The sequence below is a fragment of the Leptonotus elevatus genome, chromosome 21 (assembly GCF_054856555.1).
Source record: "Leptonotus elevatus isolate MCC_2025b chromosome 21, RoL_Lele_1.0, whole genome shotgun sequence".
Taxonomy (NCBI): domain Eukaryota; kingdom Metazoa; phylum Chordata; class Actinopteri; order Syngnathiformes; family Syngnathidae; genus Leptonotus; species Leptonotus elevatus.
In genome coordinates, this window is record NC_141259.1 from 16,322,052 (window position 1) to 16,339,885 (window position 17,834).

A 17,834-nucleotide genomic window follows, 5' to 3' on the forward strand; every position below is an offset into this window, starting at 1 on the left:
TGTCGCTTTGGATCCTTTTGCCGCTTGGAAGAGAGACCGGCATGAGGTTGGAAGGAATTTCTCAGAGAACTTGTTCTGGATGTTCTTCAATGGAATCTTGGATGGATTTGGGGATCAGGCCAACCAATTTTGCAAAAGAATCTGTATTCTTTGTAGTCTTGGAAGGCGACGGGTTCGAGGCAGAGGTACCTTAATCGTTCATGTGCAAGTTCTCTGAATTGAACCCATCGCTGAGAGGCAATGGGCAACAAAGGCGTCAAGGATCCACATCTTATGTCAGTACCTGAGTGGAGGGATGGACACAAATAGAAAGAAATGAATTACTCACCCACACACACACACACAAAAAAAATAATAAAAAAAAAATAAAAAAAAATAAAATAAAAAAATAAAAAAGAGCAATGATGATGACATTTCCGAATGAACAATACTGAGCTCTAAAAAAAAAAAAGAAAAAAAAAGAAAGAAATGAATTCCAGCCGTGATACACACTTCGATTGGGAAAGGTTTTTGTTTGTTTTGGAAACTGCTCGTTCTGACAACATGCAAACACCAAACAGAAGTCAAATGTGAACACGCTCACCTGATGTGACGCACGTTCCCTTTTTTGAGGGTCAACCTTTCGAAATCCAGCTCAGACCTCACGATGCTTCCAATATGACATCAGATGAAATCTTGCGGGGGAAATGTGGTCTCGGCCTTTTAAAATAGCGCAGGTTCGAGACACGAGCAAGCACTGCGGGTGGGCCGCATCGCGACATTTCCCTTTGCATATTTTAGTAGCGTGAAACCAGCAGCAAATAACCAAGCGCAAGCTTGTTTCCGGTGAGTCGGCAGGGGGGCATGAAAACATTGTGAGGCGGCCGCCGCCGGTACGACGCTTCGGCAACGGAGATGTTTGCCAGGCTGAAGTCGAACCTTTGAGAGGCCTCTCGCATAAGCAAGTGCAACTGTAAATGCCTCATGGAAGGTTAGAGATGGTTAAGGAAGATTCTTGATCTCATCAAGTGAAGTTATTGCTAATGTGGGCCAGCACTGCTCGCTCCGACATCCCCCAGCCGCTTCGCCACTGGGGGGTCACGTGTCATGTTTTATTCCATGTGACATGCAAATGGGTTTCTTACATCAAAGGCGACATGTTCTGCTTAATCATGCACTCGCATGGTGCGTCCAGATCGGAACCCCGAGGAGAGGCAGCCGCCTTTTCCCCCTTCTCTTTTTAAAGCTCAGCGGTGGCCACTGAGGTCCAATTAGTTGCAACATTTCTTGGACCTTATGTACGGCGCTTGGATCAATCGTGATGCTCACGCTGCTCCGCGTTTTACTTCTTAGACTGAAAATCATGGAAATAAAACAGCCCTAAGAACCCGAGAAAGCAACTTTGTCTTCATTTTATTGTGAAAATAAATATAAAAATATAAATATAAAACAATATGACTCGGCATTCGAGCAGCATGAATCCAGTGTTTTTCCTACAACGTACACTTTCTGGTTACATGTTACGCCTACATAATGAAATGACTCCAGTTTGACAAATTAACTGCACCGACCGTTCACATGGACATTTCTCATCAGACAAATAATAGCAAAGATTATAGTATAGAATGTTTAAAAACACTTTTGTACATGTACACTTTTGCGTGGGCTCCCAAACACAATCCGGCGCCATTAAACATTGAGTGTATACAATACTGCTATCGCTCTGCTCAGTTACAAAACACATCTCCACGCCATGTTCACAAAAAAAAAAGTCCTAAAAGTCATCAAAAGGCATCTTTACTTATTATGACCAAAAACAGTACAACTTTGAGAACTGGACAGTCACGGTTGAGTTCGTATCCCCCGTTGGCCTCGCGTGCGCACGCGCGTGCACGTGTGGGAGTCAAACAGACAACTAGTGGACTAGCGCACTAGCTAGCGCATCAGTCATAAACAGATAATTAACTTGATACATATAGGCTGACGGCAGAGGTGGCAAATAACAGGTCCAGAAAGTAAAAACCCTGCCACGGTTTGGCTTTAGCCCCAGGTGCCAGCTAGCGAGCTCCCTAGCATCTGTTAAGTTATTAACATTGTTTTTCAGTTTCAATTTATATTTTAGCCGTTTTGGATTTAGTTATAGCTGTGTAGCTCAATGAATAGTATTGTATTCTTATCTGTCTCACTTTTATGAGAAGGGAAACGGGTTTCTTCCACTGCTATCTTGAAGGGAGTTTAGTCTAGTACCGGTCTCAGCCGGTCGGAAGAGGGGAGGCACAGGCTGATGTATTATTGTTTTTCTCTAATCTGATTTGTATTCCTGGGAACTTGCTGAACTTGCTGATGGGAGGAGACTTTTCGTATTCATCCACTTTTCAATAAATAATGATGTGCAGCGGAAGGAGACACACAATCTGAACAGAACACGCTTTGAGTGTCGTCAATTGTTGTCATCAGAAGCTTCTGTAATAATGATACCTTTGCAAAGGGACTTCTTCACCAGAATCTCACCATTCAGTTAATTGAACACGCAAAGAGTAGAATAACAAATATTATCTACTCTAACACATCCGGGCTAGGGAGCTCGCTAGGGAGCTCGCTAGCTAGCACCTGGGGCTAAAGCCTAACCGTAGCAGGGTTTTTACTTTTTACTTTTCTGGACCTGGATTTGCCCCCTCTGGCTGACAGTAGACTCGCTAGCTCACAGGCTAGCAGGACAAAGGATGTGTCTGACTAGCTTGCTAACAAACAACCCGACTGGGTCGGGGCTCCTTCTAGGTCTCCCGATCCGGGCTTCTCCCGATGTACATTTCCGCCAGCTTCTTGAACTGCGGCCCCCAGCTGCTGAGGTAATCGTACTCCTGGTCCCCCTCGGTGGCGGCGGACTCCAGCGAACTGAGCGATTCCGCCAGCGAGCCACTGCCTTCGTAAGCGTACGTGGCCAGCGAGTCATAAGGGGGAGCGGTGGGGTCGGAATCGTTCTCTTGGAGCCTCCCGTTAATGAAGTCTCTGACGTCCGCGTTATCCTTTATGGGCGATGTCCTCCGAAAGGAAAAGAGCATTTCGGGGATGATGTCCCTGCGTAGCTTGTTAGCATCCATCACCTCTGGATTGCGCAGCGTCCCGATGTCAAAGGCCTGCGTGTCCTCCTCGCCGCCGCCCTCGTCGTTGTAGCTGACCACGTTGTCCCGGACGTCGTCTTTGGATATGATCAGAGGCTCTTTCTTCCTCTGCCTCTTCAGGGCGGCGAAGAGAACCACGATCACTGCACAGAAACAATAGGAACGGCTAAGTGGGAAGAAAAATTCCAATTGAGGCCCAACAAAGTTACAATCAACACTGGCTGATATTATATTGCCTATAAATGCCCTTAGAGGGCAGCAAAGCACCTTTTTCGATTAGACAAGTCTATGGAGGGACTAAATAACTCTAACATAGCTGACGCTACAAGATGATACCCCAGCATTATCTACACACATTGCTATAAAAACAGGGAACCTACTGAAAGAAAGATTAGAGTCTCTTCTATCATCAGGAATAAACAACTATATTTCTATCTGTTTTTGTTTTGCAGCAATTAGCATTAGAATATAGCTCGGTTTCATCTTTATTCACAAATCAGTGGGGAAAACAGCTTGTTTGCAACATGGCCCCGGTTGATCTCTTATACTTTGCCGCCACCTGCCGGCCGTTTTTGTAATAACTACCATTGCTTCAACCTCTACTGCAGTTCAGAGGCTGCATTAAAGCCTTCTGTATATGGAAAACATAACAATGGCATGAATATGTCTTTGGGACACTGGTAATACTTAAAATAGAACATATTTGTACATAATGAAAAGAGAGAAAGGGTAAATGGCATACATGCTACCATGTAGCAGGGCATTAGCGAGCAGCAGTGAGCAGAGTGGAAAACACATTTGCTGCCATTGATGAATCCTCAGCACTGCCTGAGGCTTTTGCCTCTTATTATTAAAGATTCAGTGAGAAAGCTTTTTAATTTATTTTCCCTTGAATGGCCCGGCGATTGTATAAGATGCACTTCGCTCGGAGGATACTTTTAATGCTGGCCGGCGCACGGCCTCTCAAATCGCCTTTCAGTTTTTTGGCAGCAGCGACGCAGTCAGCGGCTACTGAGTCAGAGTGGAAAACAATCTCTAGAATTTTCGACGAGCACGAGTCCTTCACCTTTTATGTCCTCACTGCGGGCGGCGCGGTTGTCCACTCGCCTCCCGCCAGAGTGCTAATTACAAGGCGGCGCGCGTGGGGTCACACGGGGGCGCAAGGTGGCCGTTCCGAGCGGCGCCTTGCGATCATTTGTGACGGATTGGTCGCCGCGTTCTCCGACGTGACAGAAGGGGACATAGTAAGGAGGACACACGCTCATTCTCATGTCCAACGGGTGCGCCCATGCTGAGGCCTGCGTGATATTTTGCTAAGCGCGAAACCCGTTAGGTGGTGAGTCAGATGTTTTGACAGTTTGCTGGGGAGAGTTGGTTGTGGGTTAAACTGTCAGTACACCAAAGTCGCTCTTTGGCAAAAGGTTTGGACATTTCATAACCAAACAACAATTCAATGGAAGTGGACTACAGACACCTTAGTTAACCCTGGATAATAGTTTTTGTTCCGAACCTATACCAATTTCTCATGGAAAGTTCTCCCAGGTGTGTGGAAGCTGGAGATTGGTATGCAAACAGACACACTGGAACATTGTTAAAATAATTAGCTTGTATGAGTTGGGTCAAAAGTAACCCGATTATGGATCACAAATGGACCGATCCACTTTATGGGTCAATTCGACTCAACTTTCTGGGTTATTTCATACAAAATGACACCACTTCTTAATCCAAGTAAAGGATCTGACCAATATTTATGAGTTGTTTTACACTAAAAGACCCATTTCTTGACTCAAAGTAAAGTGGATTTGTTTACTCATAGTTGGGTTATTTTTGACCCAACATGGAAAAACAGAACTCATGGTAATGCGAAAATGAAGAGAAGGAAAATTGATAGTATAGTTAGCTTCTAGGCTATCAGTTAGCACCTGTAGGTTGGAGACATCAACCCCCTTCACCATTCTCTTAAATCCTTTTTCCAGACTCAATCCATCATTGTCACCAAGACCCTGATCCCTGCCCTGATAACTAATCTTGCAACCAGGTCCTGCATTTATCTGGGGTGCCTTGCAAGCCCACGGATGGGCTGCATTACCGTATGTCCAGAACTCTGCTGCCAGAATTCTCACCCGCTCAAAGCCTTGGCAGGACATCACCCCCCACCCCTTGCATATTCACTGGCCCCCAATCAAGTTTTGTGTACTCTGATCCTAATGACCAGTAAATTCCTCCATGCTTTTGGCCCACCAAACAGTTTCCATTTTTTACCACGTTACAGTCCCCTCTCAATATTCGCAAAAGAACAACAGATGGAAACGGGCATGTCCGTTTTGCGCATTTTCAGTAAATTTGCTTAAACATTTTCAAAACAATGGGATAGAAACTTGACTAGTGTTTGCTATGAATGAAATCAGGTCCATCTGGTTTCCACTGATCATTCTTAAGACGCTTCTACTCGTGGTAAATCCAGTCGCTTAGAAATGGTCTGGAAAGACACACGCCTGAATCCACAAGCGTGTGTCTGACCACAAACGGACAAATGCTTGTCTTTGATTTTGTGAAACATTTTGAGTGGAAGAAAAATCTATTTCGTTTCTATCATCTGCTGCCGGCATGTCAAGCTTCATATTTTTGACGACAGAGCTTGTCATAGTTGCAAAAGTCTGGCATTGGCAGAACTCACTGAGCAGAATGATGACGCAGAGCAGGATCGCCACCAGGGCGCCGGTGGTGAGTCCATCGGAGAAGGGCAGCACCTCAGGGTTGCACGACTGCATGTTGCCCCGGCTGTCGCAGGCGCAAACGCGCACGATCAACGTGCTGGTGCTGCTCTGGATGGGGTAGTCGTTGTCCGAGATTAGCACGGGCAGAAAATAGACGCTCATCTCGCGCCGGCTGAAGCCTCCCCGCCGGGTGAGGATATTGGCGGTGTTATCTGCAGGATGAGGATGGAGAGCACAGAATTGCTATCAAACCTTTGATAACCTCGTCATAAGTCGCGGCCGAGCTGGACTGCTAATATTTTTTGTAAAAGTCACCACATGACTGGAGTTTTAATGACGCTGATGCAGAATCCAGAGTAAAAGTCACCAAAGTTTCTCACCTTCCTGGTCACTTATGGTGAAGTTGGGATTGTCTGCCTTTATACTGAAGACAAACTTGTGGCCGACCAGGGGCTCGTCCGTATCCACTGCACTGATGGTCTGAATCAACTGTTTGAAAGAAACCCAAAAAGTATTAGCAACGCAAAAGCTAGTTTGGGGAATTACAATCCAAAGATGACAGTGAGCACAATGATCTGCAAATGAGCTCATTAAAGAATGAGCTGCCTCTCGTTTTGGCTCTGCTGTGAACAACAACAACTCTTGGACGGCGACACGGACGCGCGACTGCGCGCCGCTAACGTGCTAACAGCAGCCTTCTTCCTCTCTCAAAGTCAGCGAGAGCGACCGCTTTCGCTGCCAACTGGTTTGGTGCGTTGCCCAATGACAGTTAGGACTGCTGTTTGTTCTCTCAACTTTACTTTTTCCCGTCGGGCATGAGAGTTGTGCCTTCAGTGTGAAATATGAAATGTGCTTCAAATGTGGAATGCTGAGCTTATGCTCAACATTTTTCACTGGTTAACAACGTACCTGTCCTGCTTTGACGTTCTCGCAGACAAACGTGTCGTAAGACATGGCAAACTCGGGGGCGTTGTCGTTCACGTCCAGCACTTTGATGAATACCGGCACGCGGGCAACCTGACGCGGGTTGTCTACCAACAGACCAAGCGGTTTAGATTGTCAGCGGCTCGTTAGTAGCGCACAGAAATGACCAACGGGCAAAAAGTTAAAAGACGCACTCATTTCCGAAGCCATCACGGAGATGTTGTGCCATTTGGACATTTCCCTGTCCAAAGCCTTGCGGGTTGTGATGGTGCCATTTGACGAATCGATGTTGAAGAGCCTCTCGAGGTCGGTGTGACGATCAATGGAGTATCTGCGCCAATTTGCCCAAAAACTCATTAGTGCCACCAAACTTTCTACCACCAATACATGCTACATCTTTCGTTTCCAAGGGACAAAGATGTTGTCATTGTACGCCGCAAGCGTCGGAGCATAATCTACTGCCATTGCTTTTGTGTCATGTTGCCAAACAGGAAACAGCCTTCGGGGCTGCGATGGTTGGTTTGCCACTCAGCTTTGCATTTCTGCTGCTTTTGCAATGTATGCCCTTCCGTTCTTTTTACTGTTCAGATCGTGAAGGTTGAGCAGACTGTCGCGCATGGTATGTGCTGAGCCGAGTTAATCCATACCAATAATTTGACCTTGATTCCTCTTTTAGTAGCCTGTCGAATTCTCGATCCTTTTCTTTTTTGTGTGCCTCTTCTCGTTGTGGCAGCTGGTCCACAAAAGCTGTCAATTATTGTTAAAGTGTTGGGCGTTTGCCGTTTACTCAAAAGTAGCAGACGTGTTTTCTATGCTGCCAAAATGGCTGCGCTAACGCCCAGTTTGGGACGCACGACGTCAACGTCCAGATCTCTTGGTGAACAGGGCTCCAAAAAAGATGTTACACGCTGTTTAATGCTACTCATAGTTTACTGCTAAATTAAGCTCAAGAACATTAAGTTAACTCGTATAATGCTAATGCTAATTAACATCTATGTTGTGAATGAATCTCTTATCTCAAGGCACCACAGTAAAATGAAATAAACTGTCATTTACATACTGCCTGTTTAATGTTGCTTAGTTTTTGAGTGTGTCGCGTACTTGACCATTTTGTTTTCGGCGTCGGGGTCCCGGGCCGACACCATCCCCACAAAGCTGCCGGCGGCCGTGTCCTCGTGCACCTCGATGATGTAAGGGTTGCGGGCAAAAACGGGCGGCTCGTTCACGTCCTCCACTGTGACCTTGATGGTGGCAAAGTCCTTGAACTGCAGACCCTGGATGTACCTGGAGTCCAGGTACGTGTTTCTCACCTCCACCCTAAACTCGTAGTCTCGCTTGCTTTCGTAGTCGAGCGCCTGCAGATGAGAGGGATCGGCATCAGGAATCTCGCCGCAGGACTTGCAATAAGCACTTCAGCGTTTCCATTTGTCGGCCTTTATCTCAGCCGCGCACTCAATTGGAAGTCACAAGTCAGAGTGAGGAATGCTGATCGGGAAGATCTTGAGGGAAAACGATGGCTTTCTGGCAAAAGACTCCTTTTATATTATTTGGTTCAAAGGCCCAGGATATAGCTGGTTTTAAATGTCACTTTCTAAAGCAAATTCTGTCATTTATCCTTTCTCATGTGAATGAATCTTATCAGGCAGCTCTCTCTAATCCAAAACGCTGCGATTGTGCGTTGGAAGTTACTCACTATGAGACCTGAAAGCTGATAAAAGTTCAGCTAAATGAAAGCACACAGGCAATACGCTCAGTTTCATCCCATCCAGGAACTTAAAAAGCGACAAGGTAATATTGCAGCGAGAAAGCGTGATAACGGCAGCAGATTTTTAAAACCTGGGCAGTGGTTCAGGATTCATTCGGGGGGGGGGGGGGGTGAATTAAGCAGATCTTCTTGTGGGGTTTAAAGCGTCTCAGGCACATTAATCTCCTGCGTGCCGCTCGACGCGTCGCGCCAGACTTTCCTCGCGGATAGAAAGCGTCCTCGGTGCAGATCATAGCAGCTATCAAACGGCATAAAACAGGGATGTCAAACTCATTTTCATCGCGGGCCATATCGTAGTTAGGGTGTAGCCCGCAGGGCTGTTATGACTGGAAATCACAAATCTGGAGTCACCTCATCGGATTGTCGTTACGTATACACAACCGCCGCTGCATTTACGGTTATTATAACAATAAATTGAGTTTGAAAGATGTGATGGAAAAGAGTGAGTATCAAATATACATACTGTTGTTCAATTGATATTAAAAGTGTATTCTGTTGTCGCTGCGCCTCCCGGATGGATTTTCTTAACGATTGGTTCTCGATCCCGCCCATCAATCTGCCGTAACGACGTCATTGTGTGCTCATTTCCTCGCTGCGCATGCGCACTTCGAGCGTTTGTAACATGTAGCCGCTGAGCATCGGGTTCAACCATTCATCGTTGTTGCTCCACGGATCTCACCGCATACGGTAAAAATGGCTGACAACCGCAACAGGACATCCGTCATAAGTGGGGCCGGCTGCACAGACGGATGAAGATGAGCTCGCACGTTCCCGACATTTTACATATCATTGGATAGATATTTCATATTTGATATATCAAATGTCGGGATTTACTTGACTTATTTCTGAGTGTATCAACCTTTACTAGGCTCTTTCACTCCCCATTTTTAGACTTTAGGCGTTTCCCCCGGCCGAGCAGGAGCGCTGTTAGGATGGTCTTACGCATGCACATTTTACAAAAACTGACAAACAGACGTTCGGCTTCTACTTTTCGAGAAGATCCTTGAATACGGCTTTAAAAAGTGATTTCTGTAATATCTCTATAAAGTGAAGAAAAATTGCAATTTTGATCTGATCGGGTCTCGGCCCCGAGCCTTAATTGGGTTTCACACGAGCCATAAAAAGCCCAAATCACCCTTTTGATGACGACGATGCCCTCTTGCGTTGTTTTGTCCGTGACGATGTTGAAGTTGTCATGGCCTCCCACCACGCTGTACTCCATCTCGGCGTGGCGGCCCACGTCGGGGTCGTCGGCTTTGATGCGGCCGATGGCACCGCCGATCTCTGTGGATTCCATGGCGGTGATGCGGAAGGAGTCTGAAACGGGTTCACATCATTGCAAACATTAACTTGTTGATGTTTGAAAGGGGGCATGGCGGAATCTCAAAAAAGTATAACAGTCAAGAATGATCATACTAAATATCAGGAACAGACGCTATACTGAAGTCAGAGGGTTTCTTGACACCCACAATGACTTCTCTACGTATGATGACTCATTTATTAAAGTTAATCAAGCTCTTAATACGGTACATTTTGAAAATATTTTCACGTATGTAATACTTTGGAAGATGATGCTTACGGTTGGCAAAGCGGGGCGGACTGTCATTGACGTCGGAGAGGGTAATGCTGACCGTGGTGGTCCCCGAGAGGCCCCCCATCTGTCCGGCCATGTCCTTAGCCTGGATCACCACCTGGTAATTCTCCTTCACCTCCCGGTCCATGCCGGGTAGTGCCGTCTTGATGGTGCCTGAGAAGAAGAAGAAGAAGAAGAAGAAGAAAAAACCTGACGTCTCTGCCACATTCTTTTCCCTACTTTAAGTCGTCTTTCTCCTAATTAGCTTAGTGTTTTAAGAGACGGATTTGCAAGGTTAGTGCCGTAAAACGTGTCTTTAGCGGTGCTTAAGAACGGGAGAAAGAAATCCTCATTCTGCGGGATGCTGTTTAATGTTCCGTCACACTCTTAACGAAACCTTTTTTATAGACCGCATACGAGCAGGGGGCTCACTGGCAAGACGGCGGTTGCTTTGCTCCGCGTACCGTTCTCAGAATCCACAGAGAAGTAAGGCTGTCCCTGCAGAATGCTGTAGACCAGCTTGGCGCTGTTGCCGTACGTTTGGTCGTCGGCATCAGTCGCCGTCACGGTGGCCACAGAAGTACCTGTTAAAGAACAGAAGCACAGTTTATAAAGTTTCTAACATTACAATTGATATCGATTCAGCATGTTTTATTACAGAACTGACAAACCAAATACAGGCCAACCACATCCCGTTAACTTTCCAACACATCATTTAAAGCGGATTATTTAAACTTTACTTACTCGTCATACACGGCAGCGAGAGCGACAACACTTCCTGATCCCCTATCAGCTGACTAACACTAACCAATCAGAAGCTAGCATACTTAAGGTAAAAGCAAAGTGAATGACGGAGATTCGACACATCAATTTAGCGACTTGTACAAAAAAATACCAAAATGTATGAATGCGTAAATAATAATTCTGGAAACATAAATGTATGAGTTGCGAGTTTCTAAAGTTTCTAACATTGCAAATTTGCGTGTTTACAAAGTCGCAAATTATAAAGTGACAAATTTGTGGGGGGTTTCCTCAGAATATTGCTCGCACCCTCTAAAAAAATATTTTTTCATACGTGGCCCTAATACGCCGTCGTACCTTTCGGAGATAACCGGGTGACAAGAAGTCTAACCTGTCAAGTCAAACCTGAGATAGACATTTGTTGGTTAGAGGTTAGCAAAGTGATAAAGACACAGAGAGTGTGAATGTCTGATTTCTTTGTCTGGCGGAAATACAAAGAAAGGATAAATGTGCAAAGGTTATGGGGTGTAAGCGGATAGTTTTGCATATCCATTAAGAAGTCTATTAAGAAGTATAAGTGTTTGTTTCTAGACAAGTAAAAAAAACAAAAAACGTGACCCTCAAGTCAGGCAGACTCCACCTTGCAATATGTTGCCCTTAAATAACCTCATTAACAGGCTGCTAAATGTCGGCTACGCATAACACTGCAGTTTAATGGTAACGCCATTTTATAGGGCTTATTGCGGTGAAATGTCACGGTCGGAGCGGTAATGAAGGTTGTCTATTGCAGAGAGGGAAAAAAAAAATACAAATAAAAGCCAGTGAGAGAAAGAGGTGTCCTTTTGCGGCTCCATATCCTCCACAAGGCCGCGTCGCTAATGCCGTCCTTGGCATTCCGGAGACCTCCGCCGCCGCCGCCGCCGCGTACCGTTCGGGTCGCCGAGTCTCTCCGCATACTAATGAAGCCTTGAACATCTGTCCCACTTAGTGCCAGAACTGATGGCTGCCGCCTCTTCATGGCCGGCTGACTTGATGAAGTGCGGTGTTCATTCCAAACGGTTTTATTAGTCGGCCCGATGACTAACGGCGACATTGACCCATCTTTAGCCAGCGTCATGAATCCCCCAAACAAGGCTTTTTGTTATTTGCCACACAGATAATTGGCTTTTGATTGACCTCCTGATTGCTCAATTGTTTTCATTTGCGGCCGCATAATTGAGAATATTTTTTCATCTGACACTGAATTATGTTTTATAGGCATACGGCTTACGTTCAGGCCATTTGGTTTATTTATTCTCGAAACGGAATGAAATAAATGCGACCAAGCAAATCCTTAATTGGAGAGAGTGACAATCAGAACATAAAGCGCGTGGAACGCCTATTAAAAAAAAAAAGGAAAATGACAGGGCTTGTTGTGAATGTTTAATGAGGCTGACCAAACACAAATAACTTGAATAGAACATCACATGACGACTAAACGAGCTCCACCGCTTTTGTGTTCTGTTGATCGTCACAATTTAATGACTGAACACAAACGAATGGGCTGCTTCTCACATGCGCTGCCTCGTCCTAATTCACTGGAAAGTGCGTGAAATATTTATTTGCTTTTCAGAAACTTTGCTTGTGCACTTGCTGCTTGTTGAAGTGAAATTAATTTCATTCACACAGTATATGATTTTGATCAGGGAGCAAAGTCTAGAAGAAGAAACACTAAAATGCTAATTCATGGACTATTCACTGTATGTAGCTAGAACTAGCAACTTTGAACACTGGTACATTTCATTTGCACTTTGTGTCTGTTAAAGCAGAGCAAATTTAACACATTTAACAAGTATTTGCTCAGGGAGCAAAACCAAAAGACGAATGAAAAAAAAGCAGAAGCTCACTCAACTGCTACACACTATTGGATTTGCAATTTAGCTTAGCTGAATTCATTTTGACATTAGCGATAAGTGTTTCTTTTTGCTTGTAAGGATTAGAATCTGATTGTTTTTATTTTTGGTTTAAAACAATTTCAGGTGACCAGATTTTCAAAATAAAACACGGGACGCTACAATTTCGCTGAAAAACAAATATAGGCTACAATATTTTCATAAAAGGATGGATTATGTACCGTGAATCCTGCCGTGTTATGCTATTACTTTAACAAAGGCTAAATGCTAACTTGGCAACAATCCCCCATTGTAGCAAAATATGGCACTCGAAAGCTCAGCTTGTGTTGAGTCACATCGACGACCGCAATATTAGGATAGCAGGACGACATTTTGATTGCGTCTCTTTTCTCATTTTTGCAACTTTTATTGACTCAAGCTCAGTCAAATCAACTTCCTTTGTACTTCACCAACGTGTTGCTCAGATGACATCGATTCATTTCAATTGATTTTATTGTCAACTTTAAGCAAGTGATTTTCCTTGCTAGCTGCTTTGCTCGTCTGTATGACACTTTGATTGTGTCCTCTTGGTCCAAACCAATTCTGGTTCTTTATCGACTTCCGCAACTGCTAGTCTACTTTGTTGACGTTGTCTCTAATATGTAGAGTATGTATTGCAGCAATGTATTTTCGGCCCAACTCGTTCACACAAAATCTTAGCCCAAAGTCGACGTCCACTCACCGACGTCCGACATCTCTGGGACGCTGGCAAAGTAGATGTCGCGCTCAAACTTGGGCGCGTTGTCATTGATGTCGTGGATCTTGATGTTGAACTCGGTGTCGGGCTCCATTTCCTCGTTGGTGTTTCGATCCAGTACTTTGGCGTGGAGCGTATACATGGACCTCTCCTCGCGGTCCAGCTTCTTGGTGGCGTGGATGTCGCCCGACTTTTCGTCGATCAGAAACAGCGTGCCGGCGCCCTCTCCCGTCAGGACGTACTTGACGGCGCCGTCGTCTTTGTCCATGTTGGAGTGCAGCTGGGAATTACAGAGAGAGGACTTTTGATACAGACATGGACACAACGGATTGCAACCGTGGCCTTTTTTTTTCTTCTGTTGGGAGAAGAGGCCCTTTGTGTGATGATTTCACCAAAGCAGTCAGGCTGCAGAACATAACTTGCACTCCAAAGCTACACTCAACAGCGTTTTTAAGTGTATTTCCTCACACTTATTTGCAGCAGCCGACCATTCGAGTCATTCATCCTTTTGAATCGGACGGCCACGACGGACCCCAATCGATGCAACAGCGATTTGGGGGCAGCGCCGGTTGCACTTAAAGCGCACTTTACGTCCCATAAAATCCCACAGAAGAGCTTTTTATGCTTCACTTCTCCTTTCTTCTTTTTTGTGCAGTAGCAAAGCTCAAACGCATCTCCCATTTTGTCACATTAGCACGTCTTGCTCAAGGACATGGAAGACTTCTTCTCAGTGCTCGTTTATGACTGAAGTTGAGGCTGTATTGTATTTGTAGCATGGGCCATTTGTAGCACCTCGGTCACTCGGGAATGAAAGAGTTTCGTGTGTGATGTGGTAAATTACCAACACAATAATTGGGAATTAAATGGGATGAAGTCCTAATTTGAAACTCTAACCTTGAGTTGAAACTTTTCCGGCGGTATTATTGTTAAGTTAACATTGTTTTTCAGTTTCAATTTATATTTTAGCCCTTTTGGATTTAGTTATAGCAGTATGGCTCAATGAATAGAATTGTATTATCTGTCTCACTCTCAGAAGAAGGGCAACGGGTTTGTTCCATTTGCTATCTTGAGGGGAGTTTTGGTCTGGGGCCGGTCTCTGCCGGTCGGAAGAGGGGAGGCACGGGCTGATGTGTTATTTTTCTCTAATCTGATTTGTATTCCTGGGAACTTGCTGGGGGAGGAGACATTTCGTATTCGCCCACTTTTCAATAAATAATGATGTGCCGGAGTGGACGACACACAATCTGATGGAACACGGCTTCAGTGTCGTCAGCTTTTGTCATCAGAAGCTTCTGATAATTATAATACCTTTGCAAAGGGACTTCTTCACCAGGATCTCACCATTCAGTTAATTGAACACGCAAAGAGTACAATACTTAATATTGTCTACTCTAACATTATGTACACATTTGGCGTAAGTCCCTCCCGTAACAGAATTCCTTCATAAAACCGAAGACCCCTGGGCACTGCTTCCAAATTCCTCACATTTGGTCAGATTATTTTGATGGAGTTTGTTGAAATAAAGGCTCCTGTAATTCACCCAAACTTCCTGTATAGCCTTTTTTGTGTGTGTCTCTCTCTACTCCCCACCAAATTCAGTAGGGAGTTACTGGGGACCTTGACGTTTGACAACCGCAGAACACGAGACCCACGAAACATCCCATCAACACTTGCAACATATCCACAAATCCTTGCGGCTTCCAATGCTGATTTCTTGTCACCACCAGCATCCTTGTGTCAACTTGAGCAAAATCAAGCGATTGATATTCTTATATCTTGGTTTAATTGCTTCAAGCTGTCATTTCCATGTGTTTTGTTATGACAGAAGTCGTCACAACTTTCCATTTTTCTTCCCCAAAACAGGCAAGACACGCTAAAGTGTCCCACCAGCGCCTGTGACATATTTCACAAATCACAGTGTTGGATTTATCTTCCGAATTGCGCGGTTGAGAAACGACTAGAAGCTGACCTGCGGCTGCAGCGGTGGCTAAAATTAGTCACCTCTGACCTATCCATCACCTCCTCGCAGACGTGACAGATGCTTGATTCAAGCTCATTATACTCGTGGATCTGTTAGCGGCTATTTTTAGACAGCTCGTCGAGTGCGTTTAATGACTTGTCGTTGTACGTCGCCATGCGACTTGTTAATATTAATGTCGCCACGCTGCGAGGAAGCTAATTATTTGTTAGCTGCCGAGAAGACTGATGTCAACAGCTCAAGTTGGGTTTGGGCATGCGGAATGCATTTGTAAACGTCATGATTCAGTTACTCGAATGAAAATGGGTTTAAAAAATATCGTTGCCAGGCGGATCTTCCACTCGCCTTATTTGCGAGTTTGGAAGGACGTCGGATTTACGAGGTCTTGGAGACGCGAAGGTGGGGCCTGTGAGTGACAGCTTTACAGCGGTGAGCTATTCGCAGGAATTTGTTTGCATCTAAATGGGCTTCCACGTGTGCGCTTGCCATGAACCGCCCGCACCTTGTTACGACCTGCAGGGCGCCGCGCAACAATCAACTCCCAGGACAACATTTTTATGGTTATTGTCGACAGGAGCTCGTAGCATTTTCCATCAGCTGTCATTGGCTTATTTCCATAATGGGAAGCTATGCCGCCAGGCTGTTTACAGCCTAATGTTCTGTATCTTTACCAACACGGAACTCAGTAGGCAGACAAAAAAAAAATAAAAAAAACTGTCTCAAGAGGCCATGGCTGAAGAGAAGGAAAAAGCATTTATTTTGGCTTCCTTCAATGATGGACTTGTGCTCAAGATTCTTGCCAATTGCTACCAAATTGGAACCACTTGTACTATACAAATGCTAAAAATGAAAGAGGCTAATTTGCGAAATTTGAACTCGTTTGACATTCGTATATGGATCCATCCATCCATTTTCCAAACCGCATTTCTTGAAAGTGTAAACTATCTACGACCCAAAAAGATGCAGAACGTCGGCTATTTTGGTTTGAAGCTATCATTTCAGAATCATTATGGTAGTTTTTTAATGTATCTTACAAAGACATGTTTCAGATAGCAACTATTTTAAGTTCCTGTCGTTGCATGTTGGTGGAGCATTGTTGTTAGAGAACTGGAAACTCGACAAGATCAGAGCTTGACCAAATGTCTTGCGTGATTGCATTCCCTGCGATTTCTTTCAAACTGTTTACTGAGGCGCTCATTTTTGACATCTGTGCTAATTACTGAATGTCAACCTAAAACATTTTTTTTAATTTTTTTGGTTTAACTCCCAGTGGCCGTGTCTATTGTACAAAGAAGGAGCGTGACACAAACATTAAAACTAATCGCGTTGATGCTATATTAGCCAAGCTCCGTTGCGCGTCACAAGCAGGCAACCGGAGGGAAGAAACCTTCGAGCGCAAGAAACACGTTGCATCCTCTTACAAATGCTTACATGAAGCGTTTTCACGCGGCTTCAGGAAATTTAAATGTTAGCATGGCAGCAGCGTGTTTGCGTACATTTGCTGGCTCCGCTTGAAAAAGAAACAGAAAGAGGGGGGGGGGGGGGGGACACCTTTTCATGGTCGTACAACACAAGCACAGAGGAGAGCCTTGATGAGTGAAATTGCCTCGCACAAACACTGAGGAATTGTCTGCAAAGCAAGGAAATCATTGGCAATTCTTGTCAGCCCTCCGCTCCATGTCGCTCGCTGCTGCAGCGACGAGATAGCGGAACAGAATGGAGACGGAATAATTACTTTCGCTGTGTTTTTACCGTTAAAACAGTGCGGCGTCTCGTGCGTTCTCTGCAGGTCCGACTCGGACCTCGCTGTAGCTGTAGGCTGCTTTCTTTATATTATATTTCTTTCAAGTGGTGAGCGAGGCCGGCGCCACATCTCAAGCCTGGCAAAAAAATATGAACACAGCTAAAATGAAATAGTAATAATTCTTATGAAGGCAAGGGTTTTATGAGGCAGGGCACAATGGAAGGTGCCAGCGCCTTAATGGGATTTTGCTCCCCGCTCGCTCCCCGCTCGCCCCCGCTCGCGTGAAGTTTGTGGATGTATTGCTCAGCATTGCAAGTGTCGGCCGGCTTTAGAAGTGGGGCTGCCACAGCTGCACAGAGTCAGCCATCGCACTTATTAGCCGCCCTGTGAAAGTCACTTCAAATGGGATTGAATGGGCTTACGCTTTCCCATGCAGGGGCTGCCGCCGCATCACTGCCGGGGTACATGCCAGCGAAGTAACCGAGTACAAATATTTCTGTTACTCGACTCAAATCATTCACTGCTGTTGATTTGTAATCCAAACGTTTATTGCCACCGACTATAACTAAGTACAAGTATGTTTTCCAATGGGTAGACGTTGTTGGATTATTAACATTGTTTTTCCAGTTTCAATTTATATTTTAACCGTTTTGGATATTAGTT

At 45.0% G+C, this 17,834-nt stretch overlaps 1 protein-coding gene across 1 annotated transcript in view; it reads right to left on the reverse strand.

The window, feature by feature from the left end:
* Positions 1–1,375: 1,375 nt before the first annotated feature.
* The window catches only part of LOC147156154 (cadherin-10-like), a 30,510-nt gene continuing 14,051 nt past the window's right edge, over positions 1,376–17,834 (reverse strand). Inside the window, exons 3-12 of the mRNA XM_086065567.1 lie at positions 13,435–13,729; positions 10,545–10,664; positions 10,087–10,254; positions 9,643–9,824; positions 7,844–8,097; positions 6,937–7,073; positions 6,728–6,849; positions 6,199–6,307; positions 5,779–6,030; positions 1,376–3,244 (exon numbers count right to left, since the gene is read on the reverse strand). Coding sequence (XP_085921693.1) covers positions 2,754–3,244; positions 5,779–6,030; positions 6,199–6,307; positions 6,728–6,849; positions 6,937–7,073; positions 7,844–8,097; positions 9,643–9,824; positions 10,087–10,254; positions 10,545–10,664; positions 13,435–13,729 — 2,130 coding nt within the window. The 3' untranslated portion in view covers positions 1,376–2,753. The remainder of the gene's footprint in view (positions 3,245–5,778; positions 6,031–6,198; positions 6,308–6,727; positions 6,850–6,936; positions 7,074–7,843; positions 8,098–9,642; positions 9,825–10,086; positions 10,255–10,544; positions 10,665–13,434; positions 13,730–17,834) is intronic.